We start from the raw sequence: 19,061 nt of genomic DNA, 5'->3' as shown, positions 1-19,061 counted from the left end.
GAACTCAGGTAAAAATACATTGAAGGAGAGGCGAGTGCTTCAGATAATTGCTCATCATTCATTTGTTTTGACTTTATAATAAAATTAAGCAACATCGGTTCAAATCATCTGCTGTAATCCTACTGCCTGCTGTGTAAAGTCTCCTTGTCCAAAATGGTTTGATGTAAATCTCTTGTCAGTAAGTTTAACAGAAGGAAAAATGGAGGCATTTATTAAAGCACACCAGTATTTGCTGGGGTGTGGAGCATGCCAGGCATTTATTACTGACACAGGAGGACAAACATCATGATTGAAGAAATTACAGTAAAGAAATCCTTTCGCCAACACATGACAAAAAATAATTTTGGTAAAAATATTATATATATATATATATATATATATATATATATATGAATGATGCCTCATATTGAGAATATTCATGGTGTGATCAATCAGTCCACTTACTTTATGGTCCACTTATCAGGGTCAAGAGAAGCTGATGCCTAATCTGGCAGTACTGAGTGCAGGACCGGAGACATGATCCTGGAATGCATGCCAGTCCATTGCAGGGCAGAGGCACACACACACACTGACACTCGGCCACTTTAAAGTCAGCGGTTAACCAAATCTGGACATCTGCTGGGTATGGGAGGAAAGCTGGTGTACCTGCAGAAAACATCATGATGACGTGTAACCTCTACACAGAGAGTGGAAGTTTGATCCCAGATCTCTGAAGCTATGCGGCAGCCATGTGGAGTACAAACCACAGTGCCACAAAGGCCATCAATCCAAACATACAGATATATTGTATGAATCTAAACCAATAAATGTTAAACTTAAGCTACACAATCACATATATTTGTATGTATACATATATAAAAAAAGATGAAAGATACCACAATGTTTTATTCATAAAATTATAACGCACGAAAGGGAAAAATACAAAGACAACTCACAGCAGCAAACAAGAAAACCAACAGCTTGTTATTTCTCTGGGCCTTACAACTGGCACTTGAAGCCCTGGAGTGCTTAGCACACTTACAGAGCACAATCGTAGTGCCATGCACTCCTCTCACCTCCAAAGCTACACCGCTGAAATGCTGCAACCTCCCTTACACACGCACTCGTTGAGCCTTTGTCCAGTTCTCCTCCCGATGTGGCGTTCAGTGTGGTTACAGACAGAAGGCATTTTGATGTCTCAGTCTGGTATTACTTCTATGAGTTCCTACAATGATTTTTTGTGACCAGGTATGGCCTGGAGAATTTCTAGGAGTCCTTTTAGCAGCTCTAGCTGCAATCCTAGACCTTACTGAACATGAGAATATAAGAAATCTGACAAACACCAAGGGACCATTTAGTCTATCAGGCTAATTTGATTGGCTAATAGCTAAGCTGTCCTAATATCTCATTCAGATGATTCTTACAGGTTGTCAAGGTTTCTGTTTCATCTCCATGTCTTTACATAAAGAAGTGCCTCCTGGCTTCGGTCCTTTAAGCACTTCCCCTTAATTTTCACTGATGTCCTCAAGTATTTGATATATCATTAAGTTGAATTCTTTCTGTCCTAGTCCTAGGAAGTCCTACAATGTGCCTTGTCGCGCTCCTCTGTACAGTTTCTTTCTTGCAGCGTGTTGACCAGAACTGCACACAAAACTACAGATGTGGTCTTAGTAGTGCTTCATATAGTCTGAGCATAACGTCTCTTAATTTACATTCAACATGACATTTTATTTGCCATTTTAATCACTTCTGTGCATTGCTTAGATCAGCGTTTCTCAACTTTTAAGTATTTGCAACCCGGGTTTTCATAACAGTTATAATCGCGCCCCCCTAACGTTTTTTGAAAGGAGCCCACTAATACCAATTTGTTCTTTTTTAATTAATGATATATCTGTGATGCATATTTTATTATACCTACTTAACTTTTATCAACATTTATCTAACTCTATATTTTTTTCTAGTATCAGAATGTAGTTTAAGTTAATTTGTTTTGGTTTCAATAGATGTATTTTTCATATTTTCGATTCTTGTTTTCTTTTTTTCACATCTTCGCGCCCCCCTTTTTGTTACTTCGCGTTCCCTTAGGGGGGCCCGACCCACAGATTGAGAACCACTGGCTTAGATGATGAAAATGTTATGTCAGAGGTAGGACATGGTCTCCCATCTTGTATTTATAACTGACATTCCTGTTGTCGATGTGTAGCATTTTGCACTTTTCAGCATTAAACTGCATTTCCCAAGGGTTTGCCTAGTTCTGAAGATCGTTTTTCAAATTGTTTTTGCTGCCTCCAATTTTAGCATAATCTGCAAATTTCAAAAGTTTACAAACTATACTGGAATCTATATCATTAATACAAATTAGAAAAAAGTAACAGTCCCAGGACAGACACCTGAGGGACTCCACTGATGACCCCACTCCACATGAAGCACTCTCCTCTTATTTATATTCTTTGTCTCCAGTCCAGTTTTGTAGGTTAACTGTGGTGCCTACAGCTTCTAGTTTCAGAATTAATCTTCTGTGTGGAATTAGATCAGAGGTCTTTTTGTAAGTCTAAGTACATTATGTCCTTTATATCATTTAAACTACCAGGTACCTCCCAGGGTAGCTGCTTGTTTTTGTAGGCTGATGGAAACCACATATATAATAACTAGCTGTGTAAGCCTGTGCTGTAAAAAGCCCAGGCTCCTAGAAACTATTGAAATTGTCAGAAAAAAAATTGAAATGCTGACTCGGCAGTTTCGTTTTATGGATTTGCTCGACCCCCTTGTCTATCAGCGGGTAAGCAAGTTTCTCTCTTGTTTGTCTTTCCTCGGCGGTTTCATTTTGGCAATGGAGTTGCTTTCTTTCAGCTTCATGCTGTAGCATCGTACTTCTTTCTTCTTCCGACTCATTAAGTTAACTTTGAGCTTCGTGCTGTAGCTTCGCACTTCCAGGCCGGACAGACAGACAGACACATTTCACACGCATAGACGTTTATATATAGGATGAGTCTCCATAGTGACACCACTTAGTAAAGTGGAGACTGCTGATTCATTCAATTTCATAATCCATTCTTGCACCATTCCCACTTATGAATGGCTATTTCTGGGCTGTCTTATAGCATTAAGTGGTACAATGACGACAACTCACATGAGGCTGGCTCCTTTTTCACTTTGTAGGCCTCACTACTGCCCTGAACTCTTTCATTAAATGCATGAAGGGCCAGGATCATACACACAAACACAGACACACTTAAATAGCATTGTTACACGTAGAGAGTGCAACAGACTGGTACTGAGTTCAAGAAGTGATATAGAAACAGAGTAGAATGTACATAAGGTAAATAAGTTTGTGTTTTCTGTTAAATAAAATTATGTTATGCATTTTAATACTTGCGGCACGGTGGCGCAGTGGGTAGCGCTGCTGCCTCGCAGTTGGGACACCTGGGGACCTGGGTTCGCTTCCCGGGTCCTCCCTGCGTGGAGTTTGCATGTTCTCCCCGTGTCTGCGTGGGTTTCCTCCGGGCGCTCCGGTTTCCTCCCACAGTCCAAAGACATGCAGGTTAGGTGGATTGGCGATTCTAAATTGGCCCTAGTGTGTGCTTGGTGTGTGGGTGTGTTTGTGTGTGTCCTGCGGTGGGTTGGCACCCTGCCCAGGTTTGGTTCCCTGCCTTGTGCCCTGTGTTGGCTGGGATTGGCTCCAGCAGACCCCCGTGACCCTGTGTTCGGATTCAGCGGGTTGGAAAATGGATGGATGGATGGATTTTAATACTTTGGTGAAGGAGAGTGGCAAAGTGTTGCATGTTGGTTAGGACATGCAAGTATTTCACTGCACTCTGACACTTAACAATATGGCTACTACTACTACTACAGTGGAATTCTCAAAGCTTGAATATCCACAAAGTAGGAAGTCTTCATGAGCTGTTCAGCTAACAGTAAAACCTATCCATCCATTAACTGACCAGCTTCAATCAAAACACATTATGTTTAGCATGTATTATTAATACAGAGAGACAAATTGGTTAATTACAAAGATCAAACAATGAAATGAGAGCATCACAGTAGTATCACATCAGAATCAAATACGTTTGTGCTGCTATAAGGAGGGTGCAGTAGCAAGTTCTGAAAGTTATGCTGATGGACAATCATTATTATATTGTATATAGAATAAATCATGGAATCTGCATAAAGGTTTAAATAAATAAATAATTAAATAAACCAGAAGGTGCTGTGGACAGAGCGATACATTCAAAACTGGAAGAATCATATCTTGGATCTCTGGAAGTTATCAGAACGTTGCTCAGGATATTTTATAAATGGCAAAAAAGTGAAATCATTGTTTTCTGGTGCACTCTGCTTTAAATCATCTAGGATATGTTAGGGCAAGAGAAGGTTTACCAGGTGCTTTGCTGACGTTTTGAATGGAGAAATGGTGGAAACCGCACACCTCTAGATTTGGCCTGATGCAAAGAAAAATTTAGAATAAATTAAATTAAACTGAATTTGAAACTGAACTTTACTGCCGGGTAATAGAGATACTGGGAATTTCTCTTGGTGCTACCTCCAGTCACAGAACAAAAGTAAATGCAATGAACAGCACAATATACAATACATGACACATATTCATATCCAGGCTTAGAAAGATGAATGAACTTGAATAAAATGTAAAAGCATGTTTGATTTGGTTATTGAATGAGTTTCATGAGTGAACCTAAAGACATGGTTGTCTGCGATCAGTAAGGTAGTGCAGTGGTTAGGACTGCTGCCTCACTACACCAGTAGACTGGGATGGAGCCTCAGTCCAAGCCACTGTTTGTGTGGGTGGGCTTGTGCCATAATTGTAAAGCTTACTGTTAACTGTTAGTTGACTTGATGCCCAGGTATATGGATGGAAGAACCACTATATGAAAACATTCATTCGGTCATTTGTTTTTTGAGCACACATTTTCAATTGCAGGGCTCACTTGGTGATGAAGCACTAGGCAGAAACCTGCCCTGGACAGGATATGAATGGCCCATAAGGCTTATTCATGCACACAGTAACACATACTTGTGCAGGTTAGAGGCTGTGTGTGCTTGGGATGTGGGAAGAAAGTGTGGTACGTTGGGAATATTGGCAGGGTCATTGGGAAAATATGCAAACTTGACGACACATTGCAAATGTACTGCGAAGCAAACCCTGCTCCCTAGAGTTGTGAGACAACAGCACTAACCAATTCACCACTTTTCCTTCTTGTGTATAATAGTAGCAGGCACCCAAATGACCACAGATGATCCAAGAAACTTCAGTAGTTGTCAGAGACGTCATTATTAAAGCACACATTCAGATGCCAATAGGAAACAAAAAGTTTGGTTTTAATCATTCATCTGACAATCATAAAGAGTAAATGCGTTTGGTTTTAATCATTCATCTGACAATCAAAAAGAGTAAATGCAGTACAAGTTTCACATTTCCCCTACATTTCAGTTACAAATTTGCTATTAAGATCTTCCCAAAAAATCTGTTGTTCACAAAGTTTGCATAAAGACATACCTCAGAGGCAAATTGCACTCAGTAGCCCACCCAAAAAAATTAGAGTCCATAAACGATCCTCCAGATCAGTATTGTATAAATGCTCCCATTCTTCTTGTGTATGCAGATGTCTGATTGTCTTCTAATGAATATTTAGACAGGTGTACTCTTGAAAATAGTGAAGAATGGGGCCCTGAAGACATGGAAGAACAAACAACACATATAAACATTCATGACTGAACTGCAGGAATCATGGATCTGGAGTCGCAGAGGCAGCGGAGAAGCAGGAGCTACTTCAGCAATGTCAAAACAAGGTAACAATATTGCTCAAGTATTTTTTAATGTGTATTTTAAACATAGCCCTAAATATTGTACTGTTTTTGACTAGTGATGGCACTGTTTGATGTGAAGGTTAAAGTACTGGGCAATAAACCCCTGCGTTCCACGCTTATTACTCACTTTGAGCAAGTTGTTAAAATTGCCTCTGCTAAAATTGTGAACAAAAGAAGCATGCAAACAGGGTGGCCTGGTGGTACAGTGGTTCACACATCCATCATCCTGGGTTTGAGTCCCATGCCTTCTTCTTGAACATGTGGAGTTTGCACATTCTTTCCATGTCAGTGTGGGTTTTCCTCTGAATACTTAAGTTGTTCTCCCACATCACCAAAGAGGTGTATGTTAGGTTAGATTCCAATTCCAAAGTGGCTCTTGTCTGGGACATTATGTGAGTGGGCCTTCTAATGGACTGGCACTCCAGGACAATTGCCTGCCTTACTGCCAGGATACCCCTGAATTGGAATAAACTGGAAGCTTGATGACTATACCACCATTGATGTCATTTCCTGTGTTTGTCCACCTGGATCTTGAGATCCTAGATCACCGACACCTTGGTTTGGATGATTATAGCCAAGTCTTGTTGCTCTGTCATCTTTGCAACCAAATATCCTGCCAACTACACTACTGTAAGAAATAGCATAAAGGGTTGGAACAGCAAATGGCAAACCCTGCATAATTGTTTGAAAAACAAAGAAAAGGCATATTACAACAATGGGATCCGGTCATGAACTGAATTCAGAATGGTGGATCTTCTGATTTTGAATACTTCTGGCAGGAAGAGGTGGGTCTAAGTGGATGGACACCAGAAGTGACATCAATGGTGGTATAGTTGTCAATCTCTTGGTCTGCAGTAAAGAGAAAAGATATTAGCACAGAGTGCCAACCCCTGGAGTGGCGGTATATTAATATCACCGGAGTCCTTAAGCTGTCCTCTATGCACACGTGTGTGGCAAGCTTTAAAACGGAAAAAAAGTGCACTCACAAACTGTGATGCCCATGCTAACAGGTAAAGCAAGTGCGATTATACAAAGTTTAAACATCATGTGAAAAGTATTCTTAAAAGGCTCAAAAAACTTGGTCAGACTGATTAAACGTGCAATTGTTTTAAACCCAATGTTCTTTCCCTCTCTGTCCTGTCTTTTGAATTTTTTCTCTGCCTCCTCGGTCTCCTCATCCTCACTTTTTCATCTGTCTCTGCAGTCTTCTTAGCAAAAGATGGCCAGTATACCACTGACTTTCTTTTCATTTTATCAAATGTCTGCATTCATTAAAATTAAACCCAACTACAAATACACAATTTATTTACTGTATTGTCATTTAACATTTTTTAAACTTCTTATTGCAGATTTTTTTTTATTCCTCAAGTCAACTTTGAAAAAATGGATGAGGGCCAACTAAATTGTTGGTGTCAGGATAAGTGTCAGTGATGTTTAACATTTATAGGCTACAAACTGCCTTTAAAATTTATGGCCATGGTGGTGCATCACAGCCAGAGAACAAATAGCTCACTTGCCTGTCTGCTATTGCTAATACATCAAGTTACTTTCAAATAACCTTACTGGGAACAAAACTTAAAAAGAAGGGAAAATCAAATTTGCAGAAGAGTCCTCACCATGGGATGCAGGATAGGGTGGGGTCTGATGTGGGCGATGTTAGATGTTAGACCCTTCCCATGTTCAGTAGTCCTACCCTCACTTAACCATTTATTCTGAACCCTAAAACTGCTGTCCTACAACTACACTAACTTCATGGCACTATGTCTCTGCCAATATATAATTGTCTGTTAATGAAGCAGTTAGGTTGCCACTGAGGGTCTCCAGGACCCAACTTGAGGACCTTTGAACTAGTGAGTCACCTAGGGCAGTGGTGTCTACTTCCGAAAACTTGGCCTTGGCATTCAGATGTGGAAAGATGAAAATAAAGAGTTTCAAAAACACAGATTTTAATTATTCTCTGATTATTTCATGCTTATTACAACATCACATGCCCTGGTCACCCTTCAAGAAAAACTTATTCCAATATAGTGAAGACAGTTGAGTTGCTTTCTATGGCGTTCATTGGGTTGCTTGCCTATATGCATCTCAGGTGTGTTTTTTACATTTTGAATGCTGCATACATGCATAAAAGTTAAATATTTTATCAGTTGATACAGTTTTGCAATAAATCCTGTGACCAGCGGTATTACTATCCTTTGCAAACACTTATTATATACATCCATCCATTTTCCAACCCGCTGAATCCGAACACAGGGTCACGGGGGTCTGCTGGAGCCAATCCCAGCCAACACAGGGCACAAGGCAGGAACCAATCCCGGGCAGGGTGCCAACCCACCGCAGGACACACACAAACACACCCACACACCAAGCACACACTAGGGCCAATTTAGAATCGCCAATCCACCTAACCTGCATGTCTTTGGACTGTGGGAGGAAACCGGAGCGCCTGGAGGAAACCCACGCAGACACGGGGAGAAAATGCAAACTCCACGCAGGGAGGACCCGGGAAGCGAATCCGGGTCTCCTAACTGCGAGGCGGCAGCGCTATGGTTGCGCCTCCGTGCCGCCCTATTATATACATTTTTGGTCATTTTTATTGTGTAAATTGAACCAAAGCTGACTGGATTACAAATACAGTTCAAGTAATTCAACACAATGATTACAACTGTTTCATTTCATCTTTCATCAGCATTTGCTTTGTCCTATTCAAGGTTGCACATTACACATATGGAACTTATTTAGAATAGCCAATCTGCCTTTGGGATGTGGGAGAAAACCCTCCATAGACACAGGGAGACGAAGCTCAACGAATTCTTATGAAATCTGATCTTAGCATCCTAAAACTCCATGGCAGCAGCACTAAAACCTAAGCCACCCTTGTATTTCAATTACACAAATTAACTAAATTTAAAACAAAAATTATGTCATTAGCCACAATAATTGGCTTCAGATTAAGAAATCTGCAACTGCTGAGGCCCCTAAGCTTTACCACAGTGGTCTGAAGAATAAAAGTGCTTGTCTGAAGAAAAGTGTTATAACATTAACATATAGGGTAGGGAAGTTTCAAACCTTGTATAATTGTAGATTGAGTGTAGAATCAGGAAAACTAATAAGAGTTCAGAATTAACTTGTCAATGAAAAACTGCCATAAATATCACAACCCATGGACTGAATTCTGTAGCCCTAATTTAAGATGTTTGAAATGCTCTCCCTCCTCAGTAAACAGATAGAAAAAAGTAAAAAGTTTCCAATCCAATCATTAAACCAATCAAGTGTGATGGAATTTTCAGATGGACTAAATCAGGGGTAGGCAACGTCGGTCCTGGAGTGCCACAGTATGTGCAGGTTTTTGTTCCAACCCAGTTCCTTAACGAGAACTCAATTATTGCTGATGAAGCACATATTGCTTAAGTGACATTTTATTGCTTCATTTTAGTGGTCTTGCTTGTTAAGGTTCTCCAACCTTAATTGCTTATTTCAATCTTAAACTGCTGCATTCAGTGTTTTAATTGCTCCTTATTAGCAATAAGATGTAAAAGACAAAGCAGCCAGCAGTTCTCCAGCTAGCTTTTTTCCAATTACATCTGTGTGTGTTCATCATGCACGGTTTGATTTAATAAAACACTTAATAGAAAAATGTGACAGACTGAAAATGATCTGTTTTAGGCTTCAAATCATTTGGATGATATCCTTGGAAAGGAAAAAAATCTACGATATAAAAGCCTTACATTGCACAGACTAACAAGCCATAAAATTAAATAAGGTCTGAGATTGGCAATGATTGGTTTCTAATTAAGCAATTAGGTTGAATGAAAACCTGTAGCCACTGCGGCTCACCAGGACCGACATTGCCTACCCCTGTTTTACATCTTATTGCTAATAAGGAGCAATTGAAACACTGAATGCAGCAGTTTAAGATTGAAATAAGCAATTAAGGTTGGAGAACCTTAACAAGCGAGACCACTAAAATGAAGCATTAAAATGTCACTTATGCAATATGTGCTTCATCAGCAATAATTGAGTTCTCGTTAAGGAACTGTTGTTGGAACAAAAACCTGCACATACTGTGGCACTCCAGGACCGACGTTGCCTACCCCTGGACTAAATGATCAAAGTCTGTGCCTTGCCTAAATGAATGTAATAAATGAGTGGTAATATCTGTCCATTTTAATCATTTATTCATCTGCTGTCAAACTGGCTTAATCCAGTATAAGGATTTGGGAGCAGCAGGCTCTACCAGTAGCATCAGACACAGGAACCAACTATAAACAGTGTTGTCAGCCCAGCCGAAAGGTGTTTGTATTAAAACTGTGTTTAAGCCAAACGTATTTTCAGGAATTGATTTTCAATGATGCTGTGGGTTTGTTTTGGGTAAATCACCATTTAGGAAACACAAGGCGGTTGATTGTACTTTGACAAACAGCAAACAATCCTGTTAGATACAATCAGGTGGGGAAGGTTTAGTATTGCAACAAGCAATCAGTAGAAGAACCAAAGAAAATCCAATCATACACAGGCACATGCAGTTTACTCTTCTTTAAACCAAACTCTTTTTCCTTTACATCTTAACAAGATTAGTAATCTTGTCCCTAAAACAGACACTCATTGTCTCAACCAGGCATGTCTGCTCTGCTGGCTCACTAATTTGTGAGAATGACATTGTGGTTCAGGTAATCGATTGCTTACATTAATTTCTGCTGTGGGATTGAATAATTTTGAACTTCAGCACAAAGATGCTGCGCTCCTTTTCTTTACTTATCTGCACCACCCGACTCTGACTGCCAACAGTAAGAGAGGAAAGCTTCCTTTCAACTCAGACTTGTAGGACCTGTTTCACTTAATTCTCTGCCAGCCATTCCTTTGTCAAAATGAGGTTACCCACAGGAAGCTGGTCCTTTATTTAAAAGGTCAAACTGGCTTCCCTGACCCAAATCTTTGCTTCTCTCTCTCTTTGATTAGCGGCCCTGTGAGTCGTGCTGTGCAGCCTGTTCAAACAATTCAGTTATAATGATACCATTTATTCAAATGGTGATGAAGCTGTCTCAGTCAATTCTCTAAAGACTTTTTATTTTTGGGTTTAAATTCTAGAATGGTTTGAAAACCATGTAATTTGTTTTGAAATTAATATCTGAGGTGACTATAAATATTAAATCAGCAGCTGTTTGGAAGCTTGGGCTGGACTTCAGAGAGAGAGAGAGAGAGAAAAAAAAAAAGACAATCCTTTGTTTCATTTTCTTGATAAGATTCGGCTCCTTTAAGAGTCAGCTGCATTCCTTCTCTGTCTCATAGGTTAGGAAGTAAGCTGCACCCTGCCATCCAATCAACGAGCCGCACCTCCAGCCACTTAGGCTGGGCGCAGAGCAATCAGCAAGGGAGGGCCCCATGGTGGGCTCCATTGGAGGAACCCCAGAGTGACCCTGACAGCTTCAGCGGGACCCCAAGGACACGGCTGATCCGTAACCCTCAACTTCGAAAGTACTACCTTATGGGTAAGGAGCTGGTTTTTTTTTTTCTTCTTTCCATAAATTGAGTGGATATGGAAGCCTGTTGCTGTATGCTGGACTTCAATTTGGCTAATATTAAGGCAAATGTCAGTGCTTTGTGACCAAATACTTTGGTGTAATTTAATATTGTAACATGACTAATGCCTATTGAGGTAATTTTAGGTTGATTGTCTGCCCTGACAGCTTAGGTTGGCACAGAGTGGCTGCTGGAAAGGTGCTTACTCTTTGAACATGGCCTGCTGCTGCTTCATGGTAGGATTGATAGTGAAAAATATTTGAGCCTACCTTGGTACACTCCGTGTTATGATAACTTATTCTGTATATCTGAGTTTTATTAACTGTCCCGTATTCCTGCAGAAAAATCAGACATGTGCCTGCTGTAAGCAAAATGTACTGCTCTATCTGAAGTGGTTAGAGCTAATATATTGTACACCTCTTACTCTGGTTTCTTAAATTTCCACTAGAATGTAATCTGCACATTGGTACAGTAGTTGGCAGTGCCATTTTGAGGATCTGACATCTTTGATGCCATGCCTGTTCACTATAAATGTGTAGATTTTTCCCATGTCTTGGTAGGATACCTCTTTAGGTATACTAATTTTCTTCTCATATTACTAAGACATACCGGCTGGTTCAATTGGTAATTCTAAACTGGCCCGGTGTGAGAAGGTCCTGCAATGGGCTTGTGTTCTGGAGTTTTTTTTTTTGTTGTTTTTTTTTCTGTCCTCCCTGGCCATTGGACCTTACTCTTATTCGATGTTAACTATCCATCCATCCATTTTCCAACCCGCTGAATCTGAACACAGGGTCATGGGGGTCTGCTGGAACACAGGGCACAAGGCAGGAACCAATCCTGGGCAGGGTGCCAACCCACCGCAGGACACACACAAACACGACCACACACACACTAGGGCCAATTTAGAAGCACCAATCCACCTAACCTGCATGTCTTTGGACTGTGGGAGGAAACCCACGCAGACATGGGGAGAACATGCAAACTCCACGCAGGGAGGACCCGGGATCGATGTTAACTAATGTTGTCTTATTTTAATTTCTTAGTTTGTTTTTTATTTTTCTTCATTATGTAAAGCACTTTGAGCTACTTTTTTGTATGAAAATGTGCCATATAAATAAATGTTGTTGATCTGTCTACTAATTCCAGCCTTGCCTTAACCCCACAGTCGATTTGAGTTTCATCCTAAGGGCATTGGATCAATGTGTATTTGCATGGGTGTTTAGAGATGATTAGAGTTTAACTAAGACACAAAGTTTGAAGAACTGTATTATTGAATGAAGACTGCACTGACCACACAGGATTTTGGAGTAAGAGTTGGCACATCACTCCTGTAAACTGTACACTTTCACTTGGCCCCACCATTTCAAGTGATTGCTGCTTAAAGAAGGTAGCTAACGTGGCACAGTTTTTCGGGAGGGAAACAACAGGTTGCTGCCAGGGATGAAATTGAATTGTTGTTAATAAGAATGCTTTGAAATCACTTTAGTTTGTTTTATTGTCCTCACTCAATGATACAAGAAAATCCCCAAATACAATACAGTGTTCTACTCACCTTGATATCTAATTATGTAAGACATCAAGATTTTTGGGGTTCCCTCCTATTTCTGGCTCTCTAGGCCTGAAAACCCCTCATTTCTAGGCCATGGTTGGACCATTTTTACTTTCCTAATACACTTTTTAATGGTTTCCCTTGTGTCGTTCTAAGTCTAAAGGTTAATGGTGGAGAATTTGTCTTCTACATGTTGTTCAGCTGCTTTTTCTTTTGCAATTTTCTTCTTAACTACTTACTCATCCACCGTCATTTCTTGCAAAATTCTTCCTGTTTCTAAATTTTGGGACATTCTTGTCCTCCATTACATGTAATACACTTGTTTGTTTGTTTTTAAACCTGCTCAATTTATTTGTGCACTTGTTCTCTGGCATTTTATAGGGTTTTTCCAGTTAATATCTGGGTAATCATTCCCTTGTTACTAAGAGTGTATAATGCCTTACTCTCCTTTTTTTTTTTTTTTTTTTTTTTTTTTTTTAAAAAGATATTATTAAAAAGTTGCCTACTGGCACTGTTACCTGTGTTGGGGGTCTATAACCCACGCCCAGCACTATACCTCTGTTCTTGCTGCTTTCTAGCTGAATTCTCATATCCTCAAGAGAATGTAGCTCACCTACTTCTTGAAGCTGACTCATATTTAATTATTTTCTTATGTAAATGGACATCCCCCTTTTGATTTGTTTCCTGTCATTTATAATTATAATGTACTATATTATCTCATGAGTGGACCCTTGGTTAACTCCTACTTTGCACCCAATGCTTCCACTTTAGGCTCTGGCCCACTGTGACCTTGAATTGAATTAGGAAGATCAAAAATGTTGTTATTCATAATAAATTAAAAATCAGGAATGGCATCTGTGGTCAGATGCAATTTCTAGACCTTTTAATGATAAGGAAAGGCACAATTAAAGTAAGACATCTTAGAAACAAAACATGTTAGTAGTAAACACGGCATATAGGAATGTCCTGCTTTATGGAAGCCTTCTTATTTTTGTGTTTTAGAGTCCATCCCTTTGCAAGATGACCCAGGAAGTAAAGGAGTTGTTCGAGAACAGCCAGTTGGGACAAAGGAGTATTTGGTAAGAAGCCATTCTTGATACCAGCCTACTCTTGTGTGCATGCCAGCCATCGGGTATGTATCTTGATCATGAGGCTTCATTTTATTTATTCTATGATGGTTTGAAAAATCCCATAATTTTTAACATTTTCCTATAGTCAAAGTTTGCAAAAAATAAGCGATGATTGGAGCAAAGGAAAATTTGAGCGATTCTTGACTCCAGACAGCACCCTTCTCGGCCTACTTTGGAGTGGTGGCCCCAACCATTTGCATCAGCGTGCCCCTCTGGCATCTAAAATAAACCTGTTTATTGTGAAGTGTTCTCCATATCTAATGCTGCAACAAAAATATTTCACATTTCCAACCAATGAATTGGTTGAAGAAGAATTTGAAAAATAAGTTGAGAAGGTTGGATACTTGCTGTGGCTTTCTTTATGTAATTCTTTATGAATTGTAAATGTTGTAGGGCATTCATTTTCATTATTACTATGCAGTGTTTGTGGATGACCATAGTTTAGGGCAAAGTCAAGTGCCACACAAGAACCGATCCTGACCATGTTGTCGGTCCATCAGAGTGCAAACGTTTACACACTCACTTAGCCTGCCCATCTTTGGGATGGGGGAAGAGGCCAAAGCAGACGTCGGCCACATGATATTGTAAAATGGTATTAAAAATGTTTATTCTATTATCTCTGTCCTTTCTGAATAGGACTCACTGTTGCAAAAATATGAAATAAATGAAATTGTGATTAAACTCTTTGAAGTGGTTACAAAATTTAAAAATGCTGCATCTTTCAAACCAACTAACCAAGTGCCCAAATGCACCTGAACGTTTGGACATTTTCTTGTTTCTTTTTCTTATCAGAATGTGGTGATTCTCTGTTTTACTCTCAGGTGGGAGCACAAGACACCCTCTTCAGTGTGGCTTCCCAGTTTGACACAACGCCAAACCAGCTGGTTAAGCTAAATAAGTTGTACTCCCAAACCCTGCTGCCTGGCCAGGTAGGTTCCTTGTCAGACACGCACTCTTCTTTCAGAAGAGACCGGAAGTAAAGAGCCCAAGTGCCCGTCTCCTTTTAATTAGTGAAAGAAGATGGAATGTTGGTAGTGTGTGTTCTTTTAGTTATTGGGGTCAAGGAGACTGTTTTGTATTATACTGTCGGGGGTGATAAACGTTAGTCCTGGTGGGCCGCAGCGGCTACAGGATTTTGTTCCAATCCAGCTGATTAATCAGAAACCAATCCTTGCCAGTAACTGGTCTTAATTAATTTTATGGCTTGTCAGTGTTTTAACACTGTAATGCCAGATCGTTAATACATCATAGATTTTTTTTCCTTTCCAAGAATATCATAAAAATGATTTGAAGCTTAAAACGGACCAGTAATTTTCAGTCCTGCAGTTTTAACTCTTCAGTTTCCTTCCAAATATTTTATTAAACCAGATATTATGTTTGCACACATCATGAACTAAGTCAGATGGAGAACTGCTGGTTCCTTTGTCATTTGCAACCTATTGCTAGTAAGGAGCCATTAAAAGCAGTGAATGCAGCTGTTCAAGACTGAAATAATGAATTGGGGTGGGGATCCTTAACAAGCTAGACAACTATAATGAAGCATAAAAATGTCAATTAAGCAATAAGTGCTTCATTAGACATACTGTAACTGAAGAAACTAGGTTGGTTGTAATAAAAACCTGCGGCCCTCCAGGACCAACGTTGCTCACCCCTAACTTACACTCTAATTGTTTGATGGAGATAGTCACATGTGCCTACTGTGTCTGTCCATCCATCAGCCAATTGCTTATTACAGACGGCGGCAGACATGCATAATTGTATTCGGCTGTGAGAAATAAAATCCAGTAAAGCCGAAAAGAGCGAGACTATCATTGATTGCTTGTTAGAGGCTACCACATGTGTTATGTGACAATGGTGTACAGATATCCATGAGTGAAAGTATTTGTGTGTTAATACAGTAAGCATATATAAGATAGATAGATATGAAAGGCACTATCTTTCTTTTATACATGATATGAGAAAGACCTACTGAACAGGCAAAAATAACCATGTATCATTTAACCAAACAATATACATATACCACTGAATCACATTTTCACATACACAAAGCTATTCTGTGCCACTCGTGTAAAATGTCTGGTCATGCCTGTCCATCCACTCTTCTATAGATGACTTCTTGTCTTCTTTATCAACGCGGTGCTTTCTTTGATGGTAGCCCATTAGACAGGGATTAGGTCTGGAGAATGGGATGGTTGTGATATCTCTGTGAAATGGCCGTCTCACAGAGCATTGTCATGATGCAGAAGGGGAATGGTCAACAGTTTTCCTCATAACATTTCCCTGATTAATCACCTCAAGCAACAAAGGAAGTTATTGTAATTAACTGGTTATGTGTGACTTTTGAGGTATGTAATAAATATGGTATACATGTGAAACAGCAAAAATCTGTGAAAGTGAGTTTGCTTTTGGGCAAAATCCTCATTCTTCTGTTATATTGTGAATTTCCTCTTAGGATTAATAAAGTATCTATCTATTGATTGTTTTTTGGGCCCAAGGTCATTGTGAGTTATCCCGATTTTATTGCCAGTTATTGAATGTTTCTTAAATTTTCCCCCAGTTCAAATTCATTGTCTTTATATTCCCTTTGGAACAATGCATATGGCAAGGCTTCATTTTTTGAGTCAACATTATGGGCATTCAAAATGCACTTGCATTGTTCAGATTATGATCTTCATGAAGAAAGAATTCAAGTGACCCCTATCACCTCCCCATAGTGTCTACTATGTCACACGCCATCACTCTTTGATTCTTCAGTACGAGTCATTCCATTGTGTGATTGGGGCATATGAAGTACACGTTAACTGAGTAAGAAGGGATATCTGAATTCTTATTGTTTGCTAGCACTAGAAGATCAATGATAGCACAATACTTGATCTGGTAGTTTTTCACCTACATATCGACCTTTTTCTGAAATAAGCAAAATGCACCATAAACTACACATTCTAGACATGTTTGTTTTGTATATTCTAGTTCTAATATTTAAAATGCCCTTCTTGAAAAAAGCACACACAAATGCATAATTTGATTATTATTTATTTTTTTTAAACAAGAGTTTTCTCAATCTGCCTGGGGAGTTCTCTGAATAGAATGAATTTTCATGATCCACTGCTCTCCCAATATGGCATTCTTAACTGTACTTCTGTTTTTCCTCTCACTGTCTCATGTAGCGCCTTTATGTACCGGATTTCCAGCAGAAAACGCTGTCTTCAGCCCCTGATATTTCCTGCTCAGACAATCCTCTGCCATCACAGCCCAGCAGCCCTCAAACCCCATCCCCTGACTCGGAATATGACAAGTTGTTGGTAAGTAACGGCACTTCACCAGTCCCCGGGTTTTGTAATAACAACTTTCAGTCAGCATGGAGGTTCTCGCATATTAGCACATCTACTGAACCCAGAGATGTTGAAACGTGGACTCCTGTTTTTACTTGGCAGAAAATCAGGAGCTGATTTCTGGAGCTTGGAGGTTGATGGCAAAACACACACAGCATGTCTTCTTGACAGAAAAGATGTCTGAGGACTTCAGTTAATTTAAATACAGTTGCCAGCTGAAGAGTACAGCAAGGGCAGAGTTTTTGTGTACTACATGCACTAAAGTATCAATTTAAGCTACTCATTAACTTTAAGGGTCATTGTGTGTGGTACTACAGTACAGTAGATATTAGGACAACCTGCAGTTGCAACAAATGAGAGGCAGAAATGTTGAAAACAAGAAGAGAACTGGTCAATTCGAATGAACAGTGATTATCACATTAGAGTTCCTAGTCCCATTTGATGACGCAAGCATAGGGAGCAGCACGGGATATTCCTGGATACTTCAACTTGTGCTTTAAGGCATAGCAGGAATGATAGAAGTCCGGCTCCGCTTGACTGCTTTGAGATGTTTGTTCAGTTTTGATCTCATTTTAGTTGTCTATCTCTTAATTATGTTTACAGACACACTTTAAGATTTTAGACTTACTGTATAAGGTTTGTGTTTTTTTGCTGCAGCATTTACCCATTTAGATTATTATGTGCAAGTCACTTTGGATACAAGTAAAAAAAAATAGGTTTCCATATGTCTGCAGTGACTTTCTCAGGCTTACTCGGCAAGTGATTGGTAAAGATAAAAGGAGTTGTCTTACAGTTTACAATCCAAAGCTTTGGTCATTTAAGTCATACTTGAATAGATCTTCCACTTTTTGATCCCATCTCCATGTCGGGGCAGTGAAAAACTGACAATCTTACTGATGGCAATGTAGGAACCTACCCTGAATGAGCCGTCTGCCCATCGCAGAGCTCATTAATGCAAAACCTAACCTGAATGTTTTTGGGATGTAGGATGAAACTAGAGGATTTGGAGAATAGTCATATGGACACAAGAAGCACTTGCAGTCTTCAAATAGACAATGACTGACTTGGCAAATGAATCCTAGTACTTGTAGCAATAAGTCAGCAGTGCCAAACATTGTGCCACCATCGTGGTTAAGTGGATAATACGATGGATGACTCTTTGGACAAGGAGATGGCAGGCAGGAAAGAAACTAAACTTCAGCATTCATTTGGACTCCAAGTGGATATTGGCAAAGCAATGGCAGTGCTGGGATTCATATTGGGATTAAATGGCACTCTTTTTTGGAAAGCTGAGCCAAAGGGAACATTTGATTTAGGTAGCTACCAGTAAGGCTGCTTAAGTGAGAAGAGGGCTACTTGGAAAACAGCTGGCTGTACTATTGATGGATGAGTGAGACTTGACACATTCATTAATTGGTGGGTCTACACTCAACCTCCCCTCACCTTAAGATCAACACACACACATATGTTAAATCTGTGAACAGCATCTAAGTGATGCCTAACTGCCAGTCATCCTGTAATATTCCACAAACACACTTCGGTGGATAGAATCCTCAGAGTGATGCCAAATACTTGTCACTGCTTTATGCGCCACACAGGGACTCGCCATCTCCAGCAGTAGCAAATGTGTGGGTGGCCCCAAGAAACCTGAATGCTTGTACACCTTTTAATTATGTGCCACTTACCAACAATCAGTGTCTTTCTTCTACCACACTTGCTCTTCCTATG

At 39.8% G+C, this 19,061-nt stretch overlaps 1 protein-coding gene across 2 annotated transcripts in view; it reads left to right on the top strand.

Annotated features, from left to right (window-relative positions):
- The window catches only part of si:ch211-15d5.11 (nuclear receptor coactivator 7), a 43,115-nt gene that overhangs the window by 2,985 nt on the left and 21,069 nt on the right, over window positions 1-19,061 (top strand). The window contains exons 2-6 of one of the 2 annotated variants that reach the window (XM_028819533.2): window positions 5,628-5,784; window positions 11,092-11,291; window positions 13,874-13,950; window positions 14,823-14,930; window positions 17,169-17,303. In XM_028819533.2, the coding sequence (XP_028675366.2) occupies window positions 5,723-5,784; window positions 11,092-11,291; window positions 13,874-13,950; window positions 14,823-14,930; window positions 17,169-17,303 (582 nt within the window). In that variant the 5' untranslated portion in view covers window positions 5,628-5,722. Of the gene's footprint in view, window positions 1-5,627; window positions 5,785-10,389; window positions 10,473-11,091; window positions 11,292-13,873; window positions 13,951-14,822; window positions 14,931-17,168; window positions 17,304-19,061 lie in introns of those variants that run through there. The other variant, XM_051919086.1, reaches the window with a different exon arrangement.

This window comes from Erpetoichthys calabaricus, chromosome 14 (genome assembly GCF_900747795.2).
Source record: "Erpetoichthys calabaricus chromosome 14, fErpCal1.3, whole genome shotgun sequence".
NCBI classification, from domain to species: domain Eukaryota; kingdom Metazoa; phylum Chordata; class Cladistia; order Polypteriformes; family Polypteridae; genus Erpetoichthys; species Erpetoichthys calabaricus.
The sequence above is the reverse complement of the archived record's forward strand: the minus strand, read 5'-3'. Positions and strand labels throughout refer to the sequence as shown.